Source organism: Anomaloglossus baeobatrachus, chromosome 2 (assembly GCF_048569485.1).
Source record: "Anomaloglossus baeobatrachus isolate aAnoBae1 chromosome 2, aAnoBae1.hap1, whole genome shotgun sequence".
Classification (NCBI taxonomy): Eukaryota; Metazoa; Chordata; class Amphibia; order Anura; family Aromobatidae; genus Anomaloglossus; species Anomaloglossus baeobatrachus.
In genome coordinates this window covers 289,933,018-289,955,707 of record NC_134354.1, presented here as the reverse complement: position 1 = coordinate 289,955,707, position 22,690 = coordinate 289,933,018, and the positions used below count along the sequence as shown (strand labels likewise).

At 49.2% G+C, this 22,690-nt stretch overlaps 1 protein-coding gene across 1 annotated transcript in view; it reads left to right on the top strand.

Annotated features, from left to right (window-relative positions):
- Positions 1 to 11,901: 11,901 nt before the first annotated feature.
- Positions 11,902 to 22,690, top strand: part of SHISA4 (shisa family member 4) — a 93,065-nt gene continuing 82,276 nt past the window's right edge. The window contains exon 1 of the mRNA XM_075335845.1: positions 11,902 to 12,102. Coding sequence (XP_075191960.1) covers positions 12,045 to 12,102 — 58 coding nt within the window. The 5' untranslated portion in view covers positions 11,902 to 12,044. The remainder of the gene's footprint in view (positions 12,103 to 22,690) is intronic.

Below are 22,690 nucleotides of genomic sequence, written 5' to 3'. Positions count from 1 at the left end.
CTAGCTTTCCAGCGGCCCCAGGGCAAATTTCCACAAACCGCAGTCAGTGCTTCGGCCGGCAGCAGCACTTTGCTGGCTGCCGGCCCTTTAAACCGGCCAAGCATGCACCCACAGTGTCCACTGCTGAACGTTGCATTTAAGTGCATTGCAGGCTGGGGTTCATCTGTGGGCGGAGGTAGCGCACAATGCCCTACTGTCCCACAGACGAACAGGAGCACCTGCCGACCCCAGTGCTACCTGCTTGTGGCCCCGGCATCCTCCAGTGCTACTGCCTGCATATGCCCCCAGTGTTCCAGAAGCTAGTAAGTATGCCCCATAGGCCCCCAGCATCCCAGGGCCAGTATGTGTATGCCCCACAAGCTCCAATCATCCCCAGGGCCCGTATGTATGCCCCACAGGCCTAGAGAGTCCCCGAGGCCATTATGTATAGACCCCTCAGGACCCCAGAGCCAGAATGTATGCCCCACAGGCCTTCAGTGTCCCCAGGGCCAGTATGTATGCCCCACAGGGCCGGTATGTGTATTGCCCACAGGCCCCCAGGGCCAAGAGGTCGCCAGCGTCTCAGGGCCTGTACGTATGCCCTACAGGCCCTACGCATCCCAGGGCCAGTATGTATGCGCCACAGGCCCCCAGGGCCAATATATATGCCCCACAGGCCCCCAGCGTTGCAGGGCCAGTATATGTGCCCCACAGGCTCCCAGCATACCCTAGTAATGTGCATGCCCCACAGGCCGCCAGTAATGTGTATGCTACCCACTGACCCCAGTAACGTGTATTCCCCCCAGTGATGTCTATGCACCCCCAGTAATGTGTATGTCCCCCCCCAGTAACATGTATGCCCCCCAGTGCTGTCTATGCCACAACCCCTTCTGTGATGTATATACAGCAGTCTTATGGAGCACTGTGAACGGCCAAGTCTGTTAGTGACTGCCATCACGCATTGTGCCCTGCACAGCCACATGCCTGGGAGGAAGTGGACGGGAGACAAGCGTCGGAGGTGAGTGAGGCTGCTGCCGACTTCCCCATAGGAAAAATATGTCTAATGGATCTGTGTGTGCATGTATAATGTGAACATCAATGTATGTGTTACAAACCGGCGCCGCCATAGCCGCAAGCAGCCTGCTGCGGTTCCTGTTGCGCCCAGGCGCCGGCTGCCGTTCTTGGCCGTGCCTCGGGTCATCCAGTTGGCTGTTCCTTCCACCACGTCTAAGTGTGGAGAGGCGGCTAGTGCGCATGCGTGCGCCGATTTACCCCAGCCAGAGTTTAAGCCCGGTGTTTTGCCTAGTGAGCATGCTCAGCCTGATTGTGTTATGTCTGAGACTAAGTCCTCAGTTCAGGCTACTGAGCATGCTCCCACAATTAACCCTAACAGCCTCTTTGCACAGGTACTTGGACTTCGTGCTGTGTCTAAGTTCTGGGATGTGCCTACTGAGCATGCTCAAACTGATAGTCTGCTTTCTGAGCCTGTTGCTCAGGCTACTGGGCATGCTCAGGCACTTAGTGCACCAGAGGCTAGGTCCGGTAAGGACCTCACTGAGCATGTCCGTGAGGTGGCAGGCCCTGATAGGGCAGAGGGTGTCAGGTGTCCTGATGACGTGGCAACTCCGGACTGGCTCGCAGAGGCCCGCCCCTATGATCTGGCACCTCAGTATTGGCCGTCAGACGATGACTGGTGAAGTGTTTGGGGCGTGGCTGCCATGAGGTCACCAATGACGTGGCGGTTCCGGATAGGTCGCATGTGACGTCACTGATGACATGGCACTCTGCTATTGGACCTTGGTGGTTCCACCCTGGGTTTGGGGTGGACCCAGGTTATAAAAGGGGCTGGAGACAGCATGGAGGTGCGCAGTCTTCACATTTGCTCAGTCAGAGCACACCTCCATGTTAGAGCCTCATTGCGGCATTAGCCTATGTTGGGAAGCGGTAGGTAGGGTTAGGCGAACGGTGCCTGTCACGCCAAGATTCGTGGCTCGGCACATCAGGGTCAGGCGCCGTGCTTCCCTCCTGCCGTTCCAGTCTTGCTATAGCAGCCCAGTGGCGTTAACTGGGCTGTGGCTGCTGTGCTTCCTGTCCGATTGTGCCCCCTACGCACACGGACAACGCACCTGTTGCGCCACCTGTCTGATTGTGCCCCCTACGCACACGGACAACGCACCTGCTGCGCCACCTGTCCGATTGTGCCCCCTACGCACACGGACAACGCACGTGCTGCGCCACCTGTCCGGTTGTGCCCCCTACGCGCACGGACAGCGTACTCCAGGACCCCTGTGGAGTTAACAGGGTGTTCCTTATTTTCCTCGGCTTCCCGGTCAACGCTACTGGTGTACCCATCTGGCCTGACGTGTCCTACACACACGTGGCCAGTCGAGAGGTGGCCAGAAACGCTAATCGGAGGACTGCTCGGCCTGACGTGTCTTACACACGTGGCCGACAGGGCGCTTTCGTGGCGGTCTTCCGGTCAACGCTACCTGGTTACCACCCGGCCTGACGTGTTTCCTGCACACGTGGTTGGTGTAGCGCTAGGTGCACCAAAACGCTAATCGGGTTGTCGTCCGGTCTGACGTGTCCCAACACACGTGACCGGTTCCCAGAGTTCCTGGGTTATCTCAGAGCCATCCAGCTCTATAGTCTCCGCCTAACCCTCAGGTGCCAGCAGCTCCATTGTCATCTGAAGCACGGTGGGCCCCGACTGGCGATTAGGATATATACCCCCTGGTCCTAATCTGCCGGTCCCCCCGTAACAGTAAGACTGCGCCCCCCCCGTAACAGTAAGACTGCGCCAGGGTCTGGCTGGCATGGCGGAGATGGAGCAGCTACGTCAGTTCATGCTGCAGCTTGATGCCAGAGTGAGGTCTCTGGAGAAGTCTGCTCTTGCTGCTGATATGGATGATGTGGTGGCTCAAGCGGCTGCAATGGTGTCAGTCACCAAGCCTACTCCAACCCTCCCTCACCTCTCGCTGCCCAACAAGTTTATAGGGAACAGCAAGGCATGTAGGGGATTCGTGAACCAGTGCTCAGTCCATCTAGAGCTGTTGGCTGCACGGTTTCCTACAGAGAGGTCGAAGGTGGGGTTTATCATCTCCTTGCTCTCTGATAGAGCACTGGAGTGGGCTACACGATTGTGGGAGAGGAATGACCCCGTAGTACAGGACTCTAAGGAGTTTTTGGAGTCCTTGCGACAAGTGTTCCTGGGGCCTCAGGTCACTCACGACTCGGCCCTACAGCTACTGACTTTGGAGCAGGGGCGTACCTCCTCAAGTCAATATGCTGTGAGTTTCCGGACACTTGCTGCAGAACTGGGGTGGTCAGAGAGGACTCTCATTCCACTGTTCTGGAGGGGATTAGCCTCGCATGTGAAGGACGCATTACCGTCGCGTGAGGTACCAACTACCCTTGAGGGCCTCATGACTCTGGCTACCCGCATTGACCTGCGGACCTCCGAACGTCAGCTGGAGCGCAGGTCAGAGGGTCGTTCAGCCACTGTAGTGGTCTCTCCTACTGCACCTCCCTTAGAGGATATCTCTGTCCCTATGGACATCTCTAGGGTTGGTGTTGCTAGGTCTTCGAGTCGCAAGGGCATTTCCTGTTTCGCTTGTGGGCAGTATGGTCATTATGCCAACCGTTGCCCAAAGCGTCATGATAAGCGACCACGATTGGTGACCATAGCTGAAGGTAGACTGGACTCTGTGTCATCCATTAGGGTGACGTTTCCCGCGTCCATTTCCTTTAAGGGGTCAACATGGTCCACAAGGGCAAGTGTGGACACAGGTGCTGGGGATAGTTTCATCTCCTCCTCTTTTGCCCGGCGGCATGCCATCCCGCTGGTGCAAATGCCAAGGCCAGTGAGAGTCCGTGTGGTGGATGGGTCCTTGTTGCCCAAGGTAATTCACCAGCGGACAGTGCCCATTACCCTTGCCATGTCATCTGGGCATAGGGAGACCATTTCATTTCTGGTTCTCCCTAAGGGTGCAGATGATATTCTGCTGGGTATTCCTTGGTTGAAGCAACATTCCCCACATATCGACTGGTCATCTGGGGTGATTACACGGTGGAGCGAGTCTTGTAGCTCCCACTGCATGTCTCCATCTTCCGCCCATCGCTCAGTGGTATCTGTGGCGACTATAGACCATTCGAGTGGGAGGGCCGCTAGAGGGGGGGGTACTGTTACGAACCGGCGCCGCCATAGCCGCAAGCAGCCTGCTGCGGTTCCTGTTGCGCCCAGGCGCCGGCTGCCGTTCTTGGCCGTGCCTCGGGTCATCCAGTTGGCTGTTCCTTCCACCACGTCTAAGTGTGGAGAGGCGGCTAGTGCGCATGCGTGCGCCGATTTACCCCAGCCAGAGTTTAAGCCCGGTGTTTTGCCTAGTGAGCATGCTCAGCCTGATTGTGTTATGTCTGAGACTAAGTCCTCAGTTCAGGCTACTGAGCATGCTCCCACAATTAACCCTAACAGCCTCTTTGCACAGGTACTTGGACTTCGTGCTGTGTCTAAGTTCTGGGATGTGCCTACTGAGCATGCTCAAACTGATAGTCTGCTTTCTGAGCCTGTTGCTCAGGCTACTGGGCATGCTCAGGCACTTAGTGCACCAGAGGCTAGGTCCGGTAAGGACCTCACTGAGCATGTCCGTGAGGTGGCAGGCCCTGATAGGGCAGAGGGTGTCAGGTGTCCTGATGACGTGGCAACTCCGGACTGGCTCGCAGAGGCCCGCCCCTATGATCTGGCACCTCAGTATTGGCCGTCAGACGATGACTGGTGAAGTGTTTGGGGCGTGGCTGCCATGAGGTCACCAATGACGTGGCGGTTCCGGATAGGTCGCATGTGACGTCACTGATGACATGGCACTCTGCTATTGGACCTTGGTGGTTCCACCCTGGGTTTGGGGTGGACCCAGGTTATAAAAGGGGCTGGAGACAACATGGAGGTGCGCAGTCTTCACATTTGCTCAGTCAGAGCACACCTCCATGTTAGAGCCTCATTGCGGCATTAGCCTATGTTGGGAAGCGGTAGGTAGGGTTAGGCGAACGGTGCCTGTCACGCCAAGATTCGTGGCTCGGCACATCAGGGTCAGGCGCCGTGCTTCCCTCCTGCCGTTCCAGTCTTGCTATAGCAGCCCAGTGGCGTTAACTGGGCTGCGGCTGCTGTGCTTCCTGTCCGATTGTGCCCCCTACCCACACGGACAACGCACCTGTTGCGCCACCTGTCTGATTGTGCCCCCTACGCACACGGACAACGCACCTGCTGCGCCACCTGTCCGATTGTGCCCCCTACGCACACGGACAACGCACGTGCTGCGCCACCTGTCCGGTTGTGCCCCCTACGCGCACGGACAGCGTACTCCAGGACCCCTGTGGAGTTAACAGGGTGTTCCTTATTTTCCTCGGCTTCCCGGTCAACGCTACTGGTGTACCCATCTGGCCTGACGTGTCCTACACACACGTGGCCAGTCGAGAGGTGGCCAGAAACGCTAATCGGAGGACTGCTCGGCCTGACGTGTCTTACACACGTGGCCAACAGGGCGCTTTCGTGGCGGTCTTCCGGTCAACGCTACCTGGTTACCACCCGGCCTGACGTGTTTCCTGCACACGTGGTTGGTGTAGCGCTAGGTGCACCAAAACGCTAATCGGGTTGTCGTCCGGTCTGACGTGTCCCAACACACGTGACCGGTTCCCAGAGTTCCTGGGTTATCTCAGAGCCATCCAGCTCTATAGTCTCCGCCTAACCCTCAGGTGCCAGCAGCTCCATTGTCATCTGAAGCACGGTGGGCCCCGACTGGCGATTAGGATATATACCCCCTGGTCCTAATCTGCCGGTCCCCCCGTAACAGTATGTCAGTGTATATGACTGTATATAAATTTCTGTCTATGTATTTTTGTGAATTTGTCTTTAACTATGTATATGTCCGTTGGCCTGTATGTGTACGTATCTGTGTATGTGCATGTGCTTGGGGCCCATGAAAACCTGGAGCTGGCCCTGCATGTTTGGGTTCTGTGTAATTGTACTGAGATGGAGAATCATACTGCAAGGTCAGTATTATCATATAGTGAACATGGTAAACAAAAAACAGTTGTGAAATTGCACTTTTTTTTGGCAGTTTCAATGCACTTGGAATTTTAATCCCTCTTTCTTGTGCATATGATAAAATGACTGGTACATTAAAACGTACAACTCTTCCTGCAAAAATCAAGTTTTAATGTGGCTATGTGGAGAATATAACAGTTATGACTCTTGAAAGAAGGAGTTGAAAAAACAAAATGCGGAAAATCGCTGAGTGGTGAAGGCGGTAAGACGGGTGCACCTCTTAGTGTGTCAGGAGTGTGACCCCACCTCATCCAAACAATCAAGAGAATCTCTGGTCTTGATGAATCAGGGCATTGGTGCGCAATGACAGGGACCTTATGCCTGGCATAGTCTTTGGTGCATAATGAGGGGCAATTGGCCAGAAGTGGCCTATATACTGCTCTTGCACAGCGACCTCTGCCTGGAGCAGTTATTGGTGTGACTGGCCAGCAGTGACCCATACACTGTTCTTACACAGGGACTTTCTGCCTGGTGATTTCATTGGTGTGTAATTAGGGCTTTCGGCCAGAAGTGACCCATATACTGCTCTTGCACAGGGACCTTCTGCCTGGTGCAGTCACAGGTGTGTAATGGGGGGTTTTTGGCCTTCAGTGGTCCATATACCAATCTTGCATCTGGACTTTCTGCCTTGTGCTGTCATGGATGCCACACTGGTTAAAGACTGGGCAGCAGTGGTCCATATACTGTTCTTACACAGGGACTTTCTGCCTTGTGCAGTCACTGGTGTGTAATGAGGGGCTTTTGGCCAGCAGTGCCCCATATACTGTTTTTGCACGGGGACCTTCTGCCTGGCGCAGTCACTGGTCTGTATGAGGGGGCTTTTGGCCAGCAGTGGCCCATATACTGCTGTTGCACGGGACCTTCTGCCTGGTGCTGTCATTGTTGTGTAATGAGGGGGTTTTGGCTAGCAGTGGCCCATATACTGTTCTTGTATAGGGATATTTTGCCTGGTGCTGTCATTGGTGTGTAATGAGGGGGTTTTGGCCAGCAGTGACCCATATACTGCTCTGCACGGGACCTTCTACCTGGTGCTGTCATTGGTGTGTAATGAGGGGCTTTTGGCCAGCAGTGGCCCATATACTGCTCTGCATGGGGACTTTCTGCCTGGTGCAGTCACTGATGTGTAATGAGGGGCTTTTGGCCAGCAGTGCACCATATACAATACTGTTCTTACACAGGGACTTTCTGCCTGGTGTAGTCATTGGTGTGTAAGGAGGGGCTTTTGTCCAGCAGTGCCCCATATACTGTTCTTACACAGGTACTTTCTGCCTGGCGCAGTCACTGTTGTGTAATGAGGGGGTTTTGGCCAGCAGTGGCCAATATACTGCTCTTACACGGGACCTTCTACCTGGTGCTGTAATTGGTGTGTAATGAGGGGCTTTTGGCCAGCAGTGGCCCATATACTGTTCTTACACAGGGACTTTCTGCCTGGTGCAGTTATTGGTGTGTAATGAAGGGCTTGTGGCCAGCAGTGGCCCATATACTGCTCTTGCACGAGGACCTTCTGCCTGGTGCAGTCACTGGTGTGTAAGGAAGGGTTTTTGGCCAGCAGTACCCCATATACTGTTCTTGTATAGGGATATTCTGCCTGGTGCTGACATTGGTGTGTAATGAGGGGCTTTTGGCCAGCGGTGCCCCATATACTGTTCTCGCACAATGACCTTATGTCTGGCCTAAATAATTGGTGTGTAATCAGGGGCTTTTAGCTAGAAGTGGTCCATATACTGCTCTTACACAGGACCTTCTGCCTGGTGCTATCATTGGTGTGTAATGAGGGGCTTTTGGCCAGTAGTGCCCCATATACTGTTCTTACACAGGGACCTTCTGCCTGGCGTAGTCACTGATGTGTATGAGGGGGTTTTGGCTAGCAGTGGCCCATATACTGTTCTTGTATAGGGACCTTCTGCCTGGTGCTGTAATTGGTGTGTAATGAGGGGGTTTTGGTCAGCAGTGCCCCATATACTGCTCTTGCACGGGGACTTTCTGCCTGGCGTAGTCACTGTGGTGTAATGAGGGGGTTTTGACCAGCAGTGGCCCATATACTGCTCTTACACAGGGATCTTCTGTCTGGTGCTGTCATTGATGTGTAATGAGGAGCTTTTGGCCAGCAGTGGCCCATATACTGCTCTTGCACGGGGACTTTCTGCCTTGTGCAGTCACTGTTGTGTAAAGAGGGGGTTTTGGCCAGCAGTGCCCCATATACTGTTCTCGCACAATGACCTTATGCCTGGCCTAAATAATTGGTGTGTAATCAGGGGCTTTTAGCTAGAAGTGGCCCATATAATGTTCTTGCACAAGGACCTTCTGCCTGTTGCAGTCACTGATGTGTAATGAGGGGCTTTTGGCCAGCAGTGGCCATATACTGCTCTTGTATAGGGATCTTCTGCCTGGTGCAGTCACTGATGTGTAATGAGGGGCTTTTGGCCAGCAGTGCCCCATATACTGCTCTTGTATAGGGACCTTCTGCCTGGTGCAGTCAGTGATGTGTAATGAGGGGCTTTTGCCAGCAGTGTGTTACGGTTGCTGCGAGCACTGGAGACTATGTCCAGATTTCTTGCTACTGCACATGTGCGAGCGCCGGAGACTAAGTCCTATCTTGGAGCCATTGCACATGTGCGGGTGACATCATCGCTGACACGAGGTCACGTCTCTGACACCTTCTATGCCGATTGGTCGCTGGTCATGTGCTTGTGACGCCTTGCTCGGTGATAGGCCAGCATGACGTCACTCCTGTCGTTCTGGCAGCGGATTGGCTCTGGTGTCCTCCATCTTGGATGAGGCACAGAGTCTATATAAGACCCTGACACACGCCGCATGGCGCTCAGTCCTCTTGGTTCATGCATAAGAGTAGACGCTCTGTGCGCGTTCCTCTAGGCATTCCTCTGTCTATGCTAGGTGAGCGCTACCGGCAGGGTAGCGTTCTTATACCTTACAGCTTCGGCTGCTGTCCGTATCCTTACCTCTTAGGGGAGCGGACATAAGCAGGTGCCTGAGGCACATGGTCTGGCTGGGCCTTGTGATTCGACTCGTAGGTGGACGTTGCCGCTAGGGTAACGTTCCTTATACTGCGTCTGGCAGTTGTTCGTATCCTCGCACACTAGGGGAGCGAACAGAGGTAGGAGCTTTGTGCGGCTTACGCTGCTGTTCGTCTCTTTTGCACCACTAGAAGAGCGGACCTAGGCAGGTGCCATATCTAGTGGTTCGTGTCCTCGCACACTAGTGGAGCGAACGCAGGTAGGAGCTTTGTGCGGCTTACGCTGCTGTTCGTCTCTTTTGCACCACTAGAAGAGCGGACCTAGGTAGGTGCCATTTCGCACACATTGCCTTTGTCTCTGTGATTATTAACAGAGATCATTCCACACACCCTCCAAGTAAGGGAGGAATTGCTTTACTTACTTATTATATCCTTCTGTGAGTTAACAGAGGTATTGCACTCTGCCATAGTCTGCAGCAAAGTCTTTGCACGGTGGACCCTGACTGTCTGATACTCCTTTAGGTTATTATCAGACAGCCCCCCGTAACACAGTGCCCCATATACTGCTCTTGTATAGGGATCTTCTGCCTGGTGCAGTTATTGGTGTGTAATGAGGGGCTTTTGGCCAGCAGTGGCCATATACTGCTCTTGTATAGGGATCTTCTGCCTGGTGCAGTTATTTAGGGTGTAATGAGGGGCTTTTGGCCAGCAGTGGCCATTATATACTGCTCTTGTATAGGGACCTTCTGCCTGGTGCAGTCAGTGATGTGTAATGAGGGGCTTTTGGCCAGCAGTGGCCATTATATACTGCTCTTGTATAGGGACCTTCTGCCTGGTACAGTCAGTGATGTGTAATGAGGGGCTTTTGGCCAGCAGTGGCCATTATATACTGCTCTTGTATAGGGACCTTCTGCCTGGTGCAGTCAGTGATGTGTAATGAGGGGCTTTTGGCCAGCAGTGGCCATTATATACTGCTCTTGTATAGGGACCTTCTCCCTGGTGCAGTTATTGGGGTGTAATGAGGGGCTTTTGGCCAGCAGTGCCCCATATACTGCTCTTGTATAGGGATCTTTTGCCTGGTGCAGTTATTGGTGTGTAATGAGGGGCTTTTGGCCAGCAGTGGCCATTATATACTGCTCTTGTATAGGGACCTTCTGCCTGGTGCAGTTATTGGTGTGTAATGAGGGGCTTTTGGCCAGCAGTGGCCATTATATACTGCTCTTGTATAGGGACCTTCTCCCTGGTGCAGTTATTGGGGTGTAATGAGGGGCTTTTGGCCAGCAGTGCCCCATATACTGCTCTTGTATAGGGATCTTCTGCCTGGTGCAGTTATTGGTGTGTAATGAGGGGCTTTTGGCCAGCAGTGGCCATTATATACTGCTCTTGTATAGGGACCTTCTGCCTGGTGCAGTTATTGGTGTGTAATGAGGGGCTTTTGGCCAGCAGTGGCCATTATATACTGCTCTTGTATAGGGATCTTCTGCCTGGTGCAGTTATTGGTGTGTAATGAGGGGCTTTTGGCCAGCAGTGGCCATTATATACTGCTCTTGTATAGGGACCTTCTCCCTGGTGCAGTTATTGGGGTGTAATGAGGGGCTTTTGGCCAGCAGTGCCCCATATACTGCTCTTGTATAGGGATCTTCTGCCTGGTGCAGTTATTGGTGTGTAATGAGGGGCTTTTGGCCAGCAGTGGCCATTATATACTGCTCTTGTATAGGGACCTTCTCCCTGGTGCAGTTATTGGGGTGTAATGAGGGGCTTTTGGCCAGCAGTGCCCCATATACTGCTCTTGTATAGGGATCTTCTGCCTGGTGCAGTTATTGGTGTGTAATGAGGGGCTTTTGGCCAGCAGTGGCCATTATATACTGCTCTTGTATAGGGACCTTCTGCCTGGTGCAGTTATTGGTGTGTAATGAGGGGCTTTTGGCCAGCAGTGGCCATTATATACTGCTCTTGTATAGGGACCTTCTCCCTGGTGCAGTTATTGGGGTGTAATGAGGGGCTTTTGGCCAGCAGTGCCCCATATACTGCTCTTGTATAGGGATCTTCTGCCTGGTGCAGTTATTGGTGTGTAATGAGGGGCTTTTGGCCAGCAGTGGCCATTATATACTGCTCTTGTATAGGGACCTTCTGCCTGGTGCAGTTATTGGTGTGTAATGAGGGGCTTTTGGCCAGCAGTGGCCATTATATACTGCGCTTGTATAGCGACCTTCTGCCTGGTGCAGTTATTGGTGTGTAATGAGGGGCTTTTGGCCAGCAGTGGCCATTATATACTGCTCTTGTATAGGGACCTTCTGCCTGGTGCTATTGATGTGTAATGAGGGGCTTTTGGCCAGCAGTGGCCATTATATACTGCTCTTGTATAGGGACCTTCTGCCTGGTGCAGTTATTGGGGTGTAATGAGGGGCTTTTGGCCAGCAGTGGCCATTATATACTGCTCTTGTATAGGGACCTTCTGCCTGGTGCAGTTATTGGGGTGTAATGAGGGGCTTTTGGCCAGCAGTGGCCATTATATACTGCTCTTGTATAGGGACCTTCTGCCTGGTGCAGTTATTGGGGTGTAATGAGGGGCTTTTGGCCAGCAGTGGCCATTATATACTGCTCTTGTATAGGGACCTTCTGCCTGGTGCAGTTATTGGGGTGTAATGAGGGGCTTTTGGCCAGCAGTGGCCATTATATACTGCTCTTGTATAGGGGCCTTCTGCCTGGTGCAGTCACTGGCGCCGCACTGGTTAGTGACTGGGCAGCTCTGGGATTTGTCCTGACACGCCACACAGCCGTGTGTGTCGGTGAATCCAGTGTGTGCAGCCTCCCTGCCGCCATCCTCCAGTCAGCTCAGCTCACAGATCAGCAGACGCCGCCGCTCGCCTCAGCCCCGCAAGGCACAGGAGAGGTCATGTGACCGAAGGTCTTTACGTCATCAGACGGACCAGCAGCGTCTCCAGTGTAGACTCGGGCTCACAAATACTTCATCACTTCTGCTGGAGACGGAAGATGGCAGCGCCGCTTCTGGGAGCCGCCTGCATTGTGCTGTGTGCCCTGTCACCCACCGGTGAGCGTCTCTTATGCACGTTACTTGTGATCGGCTGCAGTGTCATTCGTGTACAGACTTCTGGGTGGCGTGTACTTGTGTGTACTCGGCTCTGAGCTGGGCATGTACGTCATACCTGTGACGTCATTGTGGGTCTCTGCGTTTCCTTGTTTGGGAGTATCTGATGAAAGCAGACCCTCCTAGGTCATATGAAAACATGGTCACCTTCGTAAGCTTCCCTCTGTATAGCATTGTAAGCTCCATCCATGGCTGGTCCTCTGACTCCTGCCTTTGTAGTGACAACCTGCCATGATGTGGTCTCAATGACAGATTGGCCATAATATAGCCCCTGAATACCAGCACATGACCCCTGCAGCCAATCACCGGCCTTAGCAGCGATGGCACGTGACCGCTGTGACCAGTGATTGGCTGCAGCCAGGAAATACTGGACTCCCAGCAATTTGGCTGCTTTTTATGGATTTCTGTCCACTTAAGGCTATGACCGCACTTTGCTTTTTATCTGCTTTTTTGCTGCTTTTTCAACTGCAGCGTTTAATGCCAAAATGGATGTGTTCTGCTTTTCAAGCAAAGTCTATGGGAATTTGGGTTTCTTGTCCGCACTATGCTGTTCAAAATGCTGCCTTTTTGTGGCAGAAATATGGGCTTTTCAAAGAAGCAACATGTCAATTGTTTTTGCCATTTGGGTTTTGCACTGCAAAGCTGAGTTTTTGACCAAATTTCTGCCACAAAAAGGCTGTAGTTTGAACAGCATAGTGCGGTAAAGCAGCAAAAAAGCAGGTAAAAAGCAAAGTGCGGACATAGCCTAAAAGGTGCGCTTCAGAGCGCAGCTGAAAAGCTCCGTTCTGAAGCGCATGGTGCCGGCAGAGAACGTGCGCTCTGCATGCTGCCTCTCCCTATAGACAGCATGCAAACCGCACGGAAGAAGTGACATGTCACTTCTTAGAACGCAGCAATTCGGCAAGCAGCTGAATCGCTGCGTTCTAATATGCCACGTGCGCACGGCTCCTGCACAATCTCCATAGACTGTGCAGGGGACGCAGGACGCATGCAGTTACGCTGCGGTGCAGAACGCAGCGTAACTGCATGTAATACGCACACATGCGCACATAGCCTAAGATGCACTTTTTGGTAATGTATATGCATCTTACACTCTGCAGTCAGTAAGATCAGCAGTTTCAGACCCCCTGACTCTACCCTAAATCACAGGTTTGAGCATTGATAAGGGCTGCGCACTGCTCCATAGTGTCCTCATTCTGTGTAATTAATGCTGGGCAGGAGAGACTGACTGAGCTGTCCACATGAGGGTTAGTAGAATGCCTCTTTGGTGCACAGGCGGAAGAAATAAAAACCTGTCACATGAGGATAACAAGTGGACATACACTTAGCAGAAGAGTCTCAGTCTCCCAGACAAAAACCGATCTCCTGTATTTGCACTCTCTGAGCAACATATAGGATACATATGTGATGCCGTCCTTGTTTGCTCCTATTTATGTGCGGTCGTGAAGGGCATAGAAAATCAGTGTAGCACAGGACTGCTTGATCTGAAGTCTGCCATAGGCATCCTTTATAATGCGGAAATTAGAGTAAGTTCTAGTAAAGTGTACAGCCGGCTAAATTGTGTATAAGGGGTAAAGTGGCAGAAATGAAAGCCCTTTATTTTTTGGTACAACCCTACTAAGATACTTCTACCACCTTAGAATAAATCACCATCTGTTCTACCCTAGAGCACCAAGAAACCAGCACATAAGTAGACCACCAACCTTAGTAACATTACCCCCTCCATGTCTTTACATCACCAGGGTAGTATTAATAATATTTTTTCTTATTTTCTGTTGTCAAAACCTTGTTGCGTCTTAAGCTGCATTCACACATCCGGTTTTTGCAGCGCGGCTCAATCCGGCTCAAAAACCTATGCAACGGATGCGTCGAAAAAACGGATCCGTTGCATAAGTTTTTCCATGCGGCCCGTCCGTTTTTTGATGGATGCGGCTTGATACTGAGCATGCGCAGTGCAAAAAAAATGCATCCGGCGTCCATAGCCTTGCATTGTAAATCCGGCGCGATGTGGTTTTTTCGCCTCCCAAAAAACCGTGCCAGGCAACGTTCCATCCGGCCGCCGCATGGGCTAAATATGCCGCATCCGGCAAAAACCGGACGCAACGCAAGGCCATGCGGCACTAGTGCAAGTCTTTGCCAAAAAAAACGCAACCGGCGGCAAAAAAAAGTTGCGTTTTTTCTGCAAAGAGCCGTATTGTGCCGCTCAGCAAAAACCGGATGTGTGAAAGCAGCCTTATAGTCTGAAAGATACGGTAAGGGTATGTGCGCACTAGGCGTTTTTTTCACGCTGCGTTTTTATGTGCGTTTTTGTCTAAAAAACGCACCCGCGGCTAAAAAAACGCGGCAAAAACGCATGCGTTTTTGCCGCGATTTGGTGCGTTTTTTTGCTGCGTTTTTGCTCACTGCGTTTTTAATCAGTGCACAATGCCATTAAAGATTGTTGATGAAAAAAAAAAAAAAAAGGTCTGATGTCATTTCCTTCTTCAAAATGTTCATTGTATGCAGGAGAGCAGACAGCTGCAGAACTAGTGTATGCAGGAGAGCAGACAGCAGCTGCAGAACTACAAGTCTCAGCATCCTCCATTCACTAGTGTATGCAGGAGAGCAGACAGCAGCTGCAGAACTACAAGTCTCAGCATCCTCCATTCACTAGTGTATGCAGTAGAGCAGACAGCAGCTGCAGAACTACAAGTCTCAGCATCCTCCATCCAGGACTGTATGCAGTTTTTTGCCCAAAAAGAAAAAAAAATGACATGGGCTTCGCCATATTTTTGTATGCTAGCCGGGTACAGCAGGCAGGTACGGGCTGCCCCCAACCCCCAGCTGCCTATTTGTACCCGGCTGGGAACCAAAAATATAGAGAAGCCCTTTTTTTTTAATTATTTCATGAAATAATTAAAAAAAAAAAAATGACGTGGGCTTCGCCTAATTTTTGAGTCCAGCCGGGTACAACTAGGCAGCTGGGGATTGGAATCCACAGTGCAGGGTGCCCATGCTTTCTGGGCACCCCCACTGCGAATTGCAGTCCGCAGCCACCCCAGAAAATGGCGCTTTCATAGAAGCGCCATCTTCTGGCGCTGTATCCAACTCTTCTAGCTGCCCTGATGCCGGGTGGCTAGCTAGGTAATAATGGAGTTAGGGCTAGCTGTATATTATCAGCTAGCCCTAAGCCCGAAATTCATGGTGTCACGCCAATATTAGACATGGCCACCATGAATTTCTAGTAATGATAAAAAAAAAAACAACACACAGAAAAATATTTTTATTAGAAATAAAACACAACACAATTAGCGACTCCATCTTTATTGAAATAAACCCCCCTCCGCAGTAATCCTGGGTCAGGGTCCCGCGCCGTCCAATACGGATCCAATATCATCTGATCGGTTTGCTGGAAGGCAAAGTGATCAGATGATGTGTCAGGTTCTAGGGGCTGAAGCACATCACACATCAGCTGATTGTATAAAAGCCGATTATACAATCAGCTGATGCATCAGTAGAAAAAAAAATAATAATACTCACTTATGTGCTGTGCTGATTACCGGCAGCTCCTGGAGCGATCGATTGGACAGGAGTCTGATCCTGTCCGATCGCTGCAGCAGCTGCCGGTAATCAGCTGATGAAGTCCCCTGACGGCAGGATCAGCTGATAGCCGGCCGGGCGCGAAAAAGCCGGCGACACCGCGATCAGCTGATGCGTCAGGTGACTGCATCAGGTGATCCACCGCCAGGTCCTGCAAGCAAGGTCCTGCCCCGGGGAGACTGCACACAGCCAGAGCGGCGGTACCGGGAGGAGATGGGAGCGGGCATGGCACCCTGCAGACAGGTGAGTATATATGACATTTTTTTTTTTTCTACTGTTCACTTTGGTTTTCGCCGCTGCCTCCACCTCCCGCCCAGACATGGCGCCGGACAGAGCTGACATGCACAGGACGGGAGGTGGACGCAGCGGTGACGGTACCGGGAGGATTCATGCTTCTGTGTTTACCAACAGAAGGAATCCTCTTCCTGTACACGTCACTATACTGCCCACCCCTTGCGTTTATAGCTGCGTTTTTAGTCATAGAAATGCGGCTATATGCGTTTTTCATTGCGTTTTTAACATCTCATTGAATTCAATGAGTGAAAAACGCAGTGGAAAACGCAGAAATAATTGACATGCTGCGTTTTTGTGGTCACCACAAAAACGCAGCTAAAAAAAACCGCTGTGTGCGGACAGCACTTATGAAAACCCATTGACATTGCTGGGGAAGCAATGTTACTGCGTTTTCAGCACCAAAACGCGGTAAAAAACGCCGCTTAAAACGCGGCAAAAACGCCTAGTGCGCACAAGGCCTAAATGTCACATGGCAGCTGCTGTGCTGCATCCGTCACTATTCCATAAATGTGGTGATCATGGCAGGATAATAGTGGGTAACAAGGTCTGAGATTGAACAGTGGGGGTCCGAGAGGTAAGTACAGGATTTATTCTGTGCTGCACAACGGGGAGGTTACGTAGTGGACAACCCTTTAAAGGTGGAATTCTTGTGCTGTTCATTTCTGCATCTGAATTGAGGGTTGCAGCTGACTTTATAACCCCATACATCTGCTGACCATGCATGGGTCTCCGCAGGAATGTGGTGTCATAATGTCACTGGTACGGCTTGATGGGGATAAGACAAGGAGAAAATCAGTGTAGCAGTCGGAGAGAGGATATAGGCTGCATATGAGGTTAAGTCTTCATTTAGACATCAGTCATTTTTCCCATATACGAGAAATAAACCCACAATGGTCCTAGTGTCATCAGTGTCAGTTTTTACCATCAGAATTTCATCAATGGTTCTGTATGGGGAAAAAAAATTGTACAACTTCTCTTATCCTTTGTAATGTTAATCACAGGCAGCACTTAGCTGCTACATTGATACGGTATGAGATTTTCACAGACGCACCTAGGTTTCAGAGGAGGAAAATAGCAGGGCTGTGGAGTCGGTAAGCCAAACCTTCGACTCCGACTCCGACTCCGACTCCTCAAATTCTCTTGCACCGACTCCGACTCCGGCTCCGACTCCGACTCCGACTCCTACATATATTGCTTAGTTAGGTGAAAAATTTATTGTAGTACATGAATATGTGTATGTGAACATCAGACATTTAATAATTTTTATGATACGATAATCAAGATATTTGGATAGAACATAAAATATATTTATTGGAATACAACTTTAGAACACAAAAAACTGTAATAAATTGTAAATATGTAATACACTATGTAATCTATGTAATATACAGTAGATTACATATATATCTTGTGTGTGTATATACACTGTGTGTATATATATATATATATATATATATATATATATATATATTACATATTTACAATTTATTAGTTTTTTTGTGTTCTAAAGTTGTATTCCAATAAATATTTTATGTTCTATCCAAATATCTTGATTATTGTATCATAAAAACAATTAAATGTCTGATGTTCACATTGTACTACAATAAATTTTTCACTTAAATATAAGCATTATACTAAATGTTATTATTTAGTAAAATATTCAGCACATTCTGCATTGCACTCCTGTCCCCAATTTATTATATATTTTAGGAGTCGGAGTCGGTGCATTTTATACCGACTCCGACTCCACCAAAATGAGCTCCGACTCCGACTCCGACTCCACGACTCCGACTCCACAGCCCTGGAAAATAGACAAAAATGTTAAAGCAAAACATGTGGTCATGATGCACAGTTGTGGGGGGATCTGTTGCTGACCACTGTTATGGGTGTAATACCTCCCAATTCTGTACTAATATCCCCTATCCTAGCCCCCTTCCAGATATGTGTCCCCCATTCTGGTATATATGTTCTCCATCCTAAGCCCATCTTAATATATATGGCCCTCATCCTGGTATATATGATCCCCATTCTAGGCCCATCCTGGTATATATTGCCTTCATTCTGAGCCCATCCTGGTATATATGATACACATCCTGGTATATATGTTCCATATCCTGTTCCCATTCTGGTATATATGACCCCCATCCTGGTATGCATGATGCCCATCCTGGTATATATGTCCCTCATCTTGGTATATATGATTCCCATCATGGACCCATCCTGGTGTATATGCGTTCCATCATGCTGCACACATAACAAATAAACAATTATATTTACCATTCCTGCGCTCATTCATTGCGTGATATCCTCTTTTGATGCCAGGAACTGACTTTAGTGTGTAAGTGGGGCGGCGCATATGACGTCAATGCAGTGTGTCCCAAGTTACACAGTGATGTCAGCTGCCGGAATATTTACTGCTCCCTACTCCCGGGATTATGGCTTGGGGAGCAGGGAATATAATTTTCATTAAGAGTAGACACACGTGATCACCCAGCCTATTCCGGAAGCCGGCAGCTGGGTGTTCACATATGTCCGCTATTAAGATGAATGAATATAATAATAATCTTTATATAGCGCCAACGTATTCCGCATCACTTTACAATTCATAGGCTCATATACAAACAGTGATAAGTAACAGTTATAGAAAATACAAAGCAAAAATAATGACAACTGTGCTTGTAAGAGCTTACAATCTACAATGAGGTGGGGGTGACACAAAGTACAGGTGCTTATTTACAGTGATGGTCCAGCCATTTTGAAGAAATGGGGGATAAATAAAGGTTTCATGAGCCAGTCAGCAGCCAATCTTTGTAGTGCTTTTTGGTGTGGTGGGGTTTGATGGAGAATTATGTTCAGAGAAAATAAATGAGCAGTATGTAAAAGGACTTCGATTAGGCAACATGATAGGCCGCCCTAAAAAGATATGTTTTTAGGGGGCGTCTAAAACTGTGTAAGTTGTGATTACTCCTAGTTTCTTGGGGGAGAACGTTCCAGATAATTGGTGCCGCTCAGGAGAATCCTTGGATCCGAGAGAAGGAGGCTTGGATTAGTGCGGATCTTAGGGGCACTTCTCACATAGCGAGATCGCTGCTGAGTCACGTTTTTTGTGACGCAGCAGTGACCTCATTAGCGATCTCGCTGTGTGTGACACTGAGCAGCGACCTGGCCCCTGCTGTGAGATCGCTGCTCGTTACACATTGCTCTGCTTCATTTTTTTGACATTGCTCTCCCGCTATGAAGCACACATCGCTGTGTTTGACAGCGAGAGAGCAACGATCTGAATGTGCAGGGAGCCGGCTTCTGGCAGCCTGCGGTAAGCTGTAACCAAGGTAAATATCGGGTAACCAAGCAAAGCCCTTTGCTTGGTTACCTGATATTTACCTTGGTTACTAGCATCCGCCGCTCTCAGGCTGCCAGTGCCAGCTCCCTGCATACGTAGCCGGAGTACACATCGGGTAAATAAGCAAAGCGATTTGCTTATTAACCCGATGTGTACTCTGGCTAGGAGTGCAGGGAGCCAGTGCTAAGCGGTGTGCGCTGGTAACCAAGGTGAATATCGGGTAACCAAGGCAAGTGCTTTGCTTGGTTACTCGATATTTACCTTAGTTACCAAGCGCAGCATTGCTTCCACGTGTCGCTGCTGGCTGGGGGCTTGTCACTGGTCGCTGGTGAGATCTGCCTTATTGACAGCTCACCAGCGACCATGTAGCGACGCACCAGCTCTTACCCTTAGTCGAAAGTTGCTTGCAGAGCATAGAGAACGGGTAGGATGATAGACAGAGATAAGGGTGGAGATATAGGGGGGTGTCGTACTGTGGAGAGCTTTCTGGATGAGAACAAGCAATTTTAAATGGATCCTGTAATGTATGGGCAGCCAGTGCAATGACTGGCACAAGTTAGAACCCGGCTTCAGTGCTGAAAAGTGGGTGGGATTATGGGTGTGCTGAACAGTGAATATTAATTTTCTTTATTAGCCCTGGCTCCTGTTTTCTGTGACCCGCTCCTTCGCCACCCCCTACTACCACAGCCAGGTAAATCAAGACGCATTCCCACTTTCCTCCAAAATTTGGAGAAAAAAAAGTGCATCTTATAGTCCGCAAAATATGATATCTATAGTTGCAATCAAAATTCTTCAACTCCAAATTCCAAGTTAGGTTTATTAGAAAAATGCACAAACATTTAGCTGTTTGTCCTTGTTTCATTAGTTTATAGTAAGGTATTTACCTCAATACAACTAATATAACGAGCGGTATCTCAATATTCACCAAAAAAAAAATCACTCTTTTAGTGATGACTGTAGTCTCCCCTTCATGACAAGCATATTTAGTACTCAGTATAGCCCCTTTGGAACTGTTGCAGAAATGGTGCATAGCCAGACATCAGCCTCTAGTTGTGTTCCTGAGGAATCTTAGCCCATTTCTCATGGGCAGTGGCCTCCAGTTCACTAATGTTCTTCGGTTTGCATGCTACAATCGCCACCAAAGGTTTCTCAATGGTTCTAGCAAGGTGATTGTGATACCAAGACCAGAATCTTCCAGGACTATTTCTGAAACCAAGCCTTGGTGCACTTTGAGGTATGCTTGGGATCACGGTCCTTTGGAAAGTGTAGTAACTTCCAACCTTCAGCTTTCTCATAAAAGACATTTTCTCCTAGGATTTCCTGATACTTGGTTGAATTCATCTAATTCTCCATACCCTGCAGGTTTCTTGTGCCAAAGAAGGCAAAGTAACCCCTGCATTTCACCGATCCCCTGCCATGCTTCACTGTAGGCAAGGTGATCTTTATAGTACATGCTAAATTCTTCCTCCTCTACGCATACCACTAAATCATAGGCCATTACTTGCTTTTTTATTGGTATCAACTTTACTTGTGCTTCTCTTAACTTCTTGGATCATTATTTTCTCTTTTTATCTAATATGCAATCAAACGTTAGAGTCAAGAAACCTCCAGCCAGTCCAGGTATTTGATGTGTTTTATCTCAAGCACAACTGATACACCTAATGCTAATCAGGGGCTTCGTTAGTTGTAACACCTGGTTTGCACTTCTGAGCAATTCTATTCAGGGGGTTGAATAATTCATATGGTACAAATAGTTGCTGAAGTGGCAGGAAGTTACTTAAAGTATCCACTCTTTTCTTTCTCAGACCATAATTTAATTGTGGTTTGCCTTTGTAATATAGGAAAATTGCAGCTTCCCAAAAGCGTGGGGTAAACCACACATGCAATGTTTTGCTATAATTACTATTTTGAACTGTGCAATAAGTTATATCATAAGTGACATCACTTTCCTCACTACTTTGTCTATATACTGTACTTTGAAAGTCATTATATTTTTCTTTTTTTCTATGTAGTGCATTTTTATTTCATTCCAGCTCAAACATAAACTACCATTGAAAAATAACTCTGATCAATATACGGTATATGTGAGAAGCACCTCTGGATTTACACCCCAGTATGCCTCAGAGTGTCCTTTTGTTGTATGCTTGTTTCCTTTCACTATATTGAAAAGCTTGGTTGACTACCCTTTTTTGTGCAGTGGGATCCTCTCCAAATATTTTATATCCTGTAGTGTACTTTCTATAATGGGAGTCAGGAGCAGACTTATGCAACTGTATAGACATAGAATAGATTATATCTATCGCATATGTTCTGTGACATGGCTCATGCTTGTGGCGCTCTGCAGTGAAAGGAGAGTGCGTGCGAGATGCTGGGCTGTGACGAGCGGGGAAACTCTACCCACAGCCCAGTGACTCGGGAAGACTGGAGCCGGCCACGTGGATGTCGGGTCAGCTGGAAGTTGACGTGACATCACCAGATTTCAGAGGTCATGGAGCCCGATGGGGGTCACTTCATGGGGATAAGCGAACCGCAATAGCGCCGCTCAGAGGCAGAATTGGCTGAACAAGGTATTTGACAAAAGACCTCCCTATCAGTTTTACAAGGATGCAGCCACTATTGCAGAATACTGAACCACCCTTTTAGCGAGTGTATATTTGAGATATATACATATTTATCACAAAAGTGAATACACCACTCTTTTTTGTAGATTTTTATATCTTTTCATGGGCCAACACTGAAGATATGAGATTTGATACAGTGTAAAGTAGTCAGTGTGCAGCTTGTCAATTTGGTGTGCCCTCTATATAACTCAAAAGCCATTAATGCCAAAACTGCTGACAACAAAAGTGAGTACACCCCTAAGTGAAAATGGCCAAATTGTGCCCAATGTATCAATATTTTCTATGGCTACCATTATTTTCAAGCACTGCCTTAACTCACTTCGGCATGGAGGTCACTAGAGCTTCGCAGGAAACACTGGAATCCATGACGACATGGTGGATGGTGGATGTTAGAGACCCTGCTCTCCTCCACATTCTGTTTGAGAATGCCCCACAGATGCTTGGCCATGTTTGGCCAGTCCAGCACCTTCCCCCTCAGTTTCTTATTAAGGCAGTGGTTGTCTTGGAGGTGTGTTTGTGGTTGTTATGTTTGAATACTGCCCTGTGGCCCAGTTTCTAAAGGGATGGGATTGTGCTCTTCTTCAGTATTACACAGTACATATTGGCATTCATGGTTCCTTTTTTTTTTTTTTTTTTTTTAAATCAGATAAATTTTTATTGCATTTTAACCCCTTAACGACCCATGACGTACTAGATA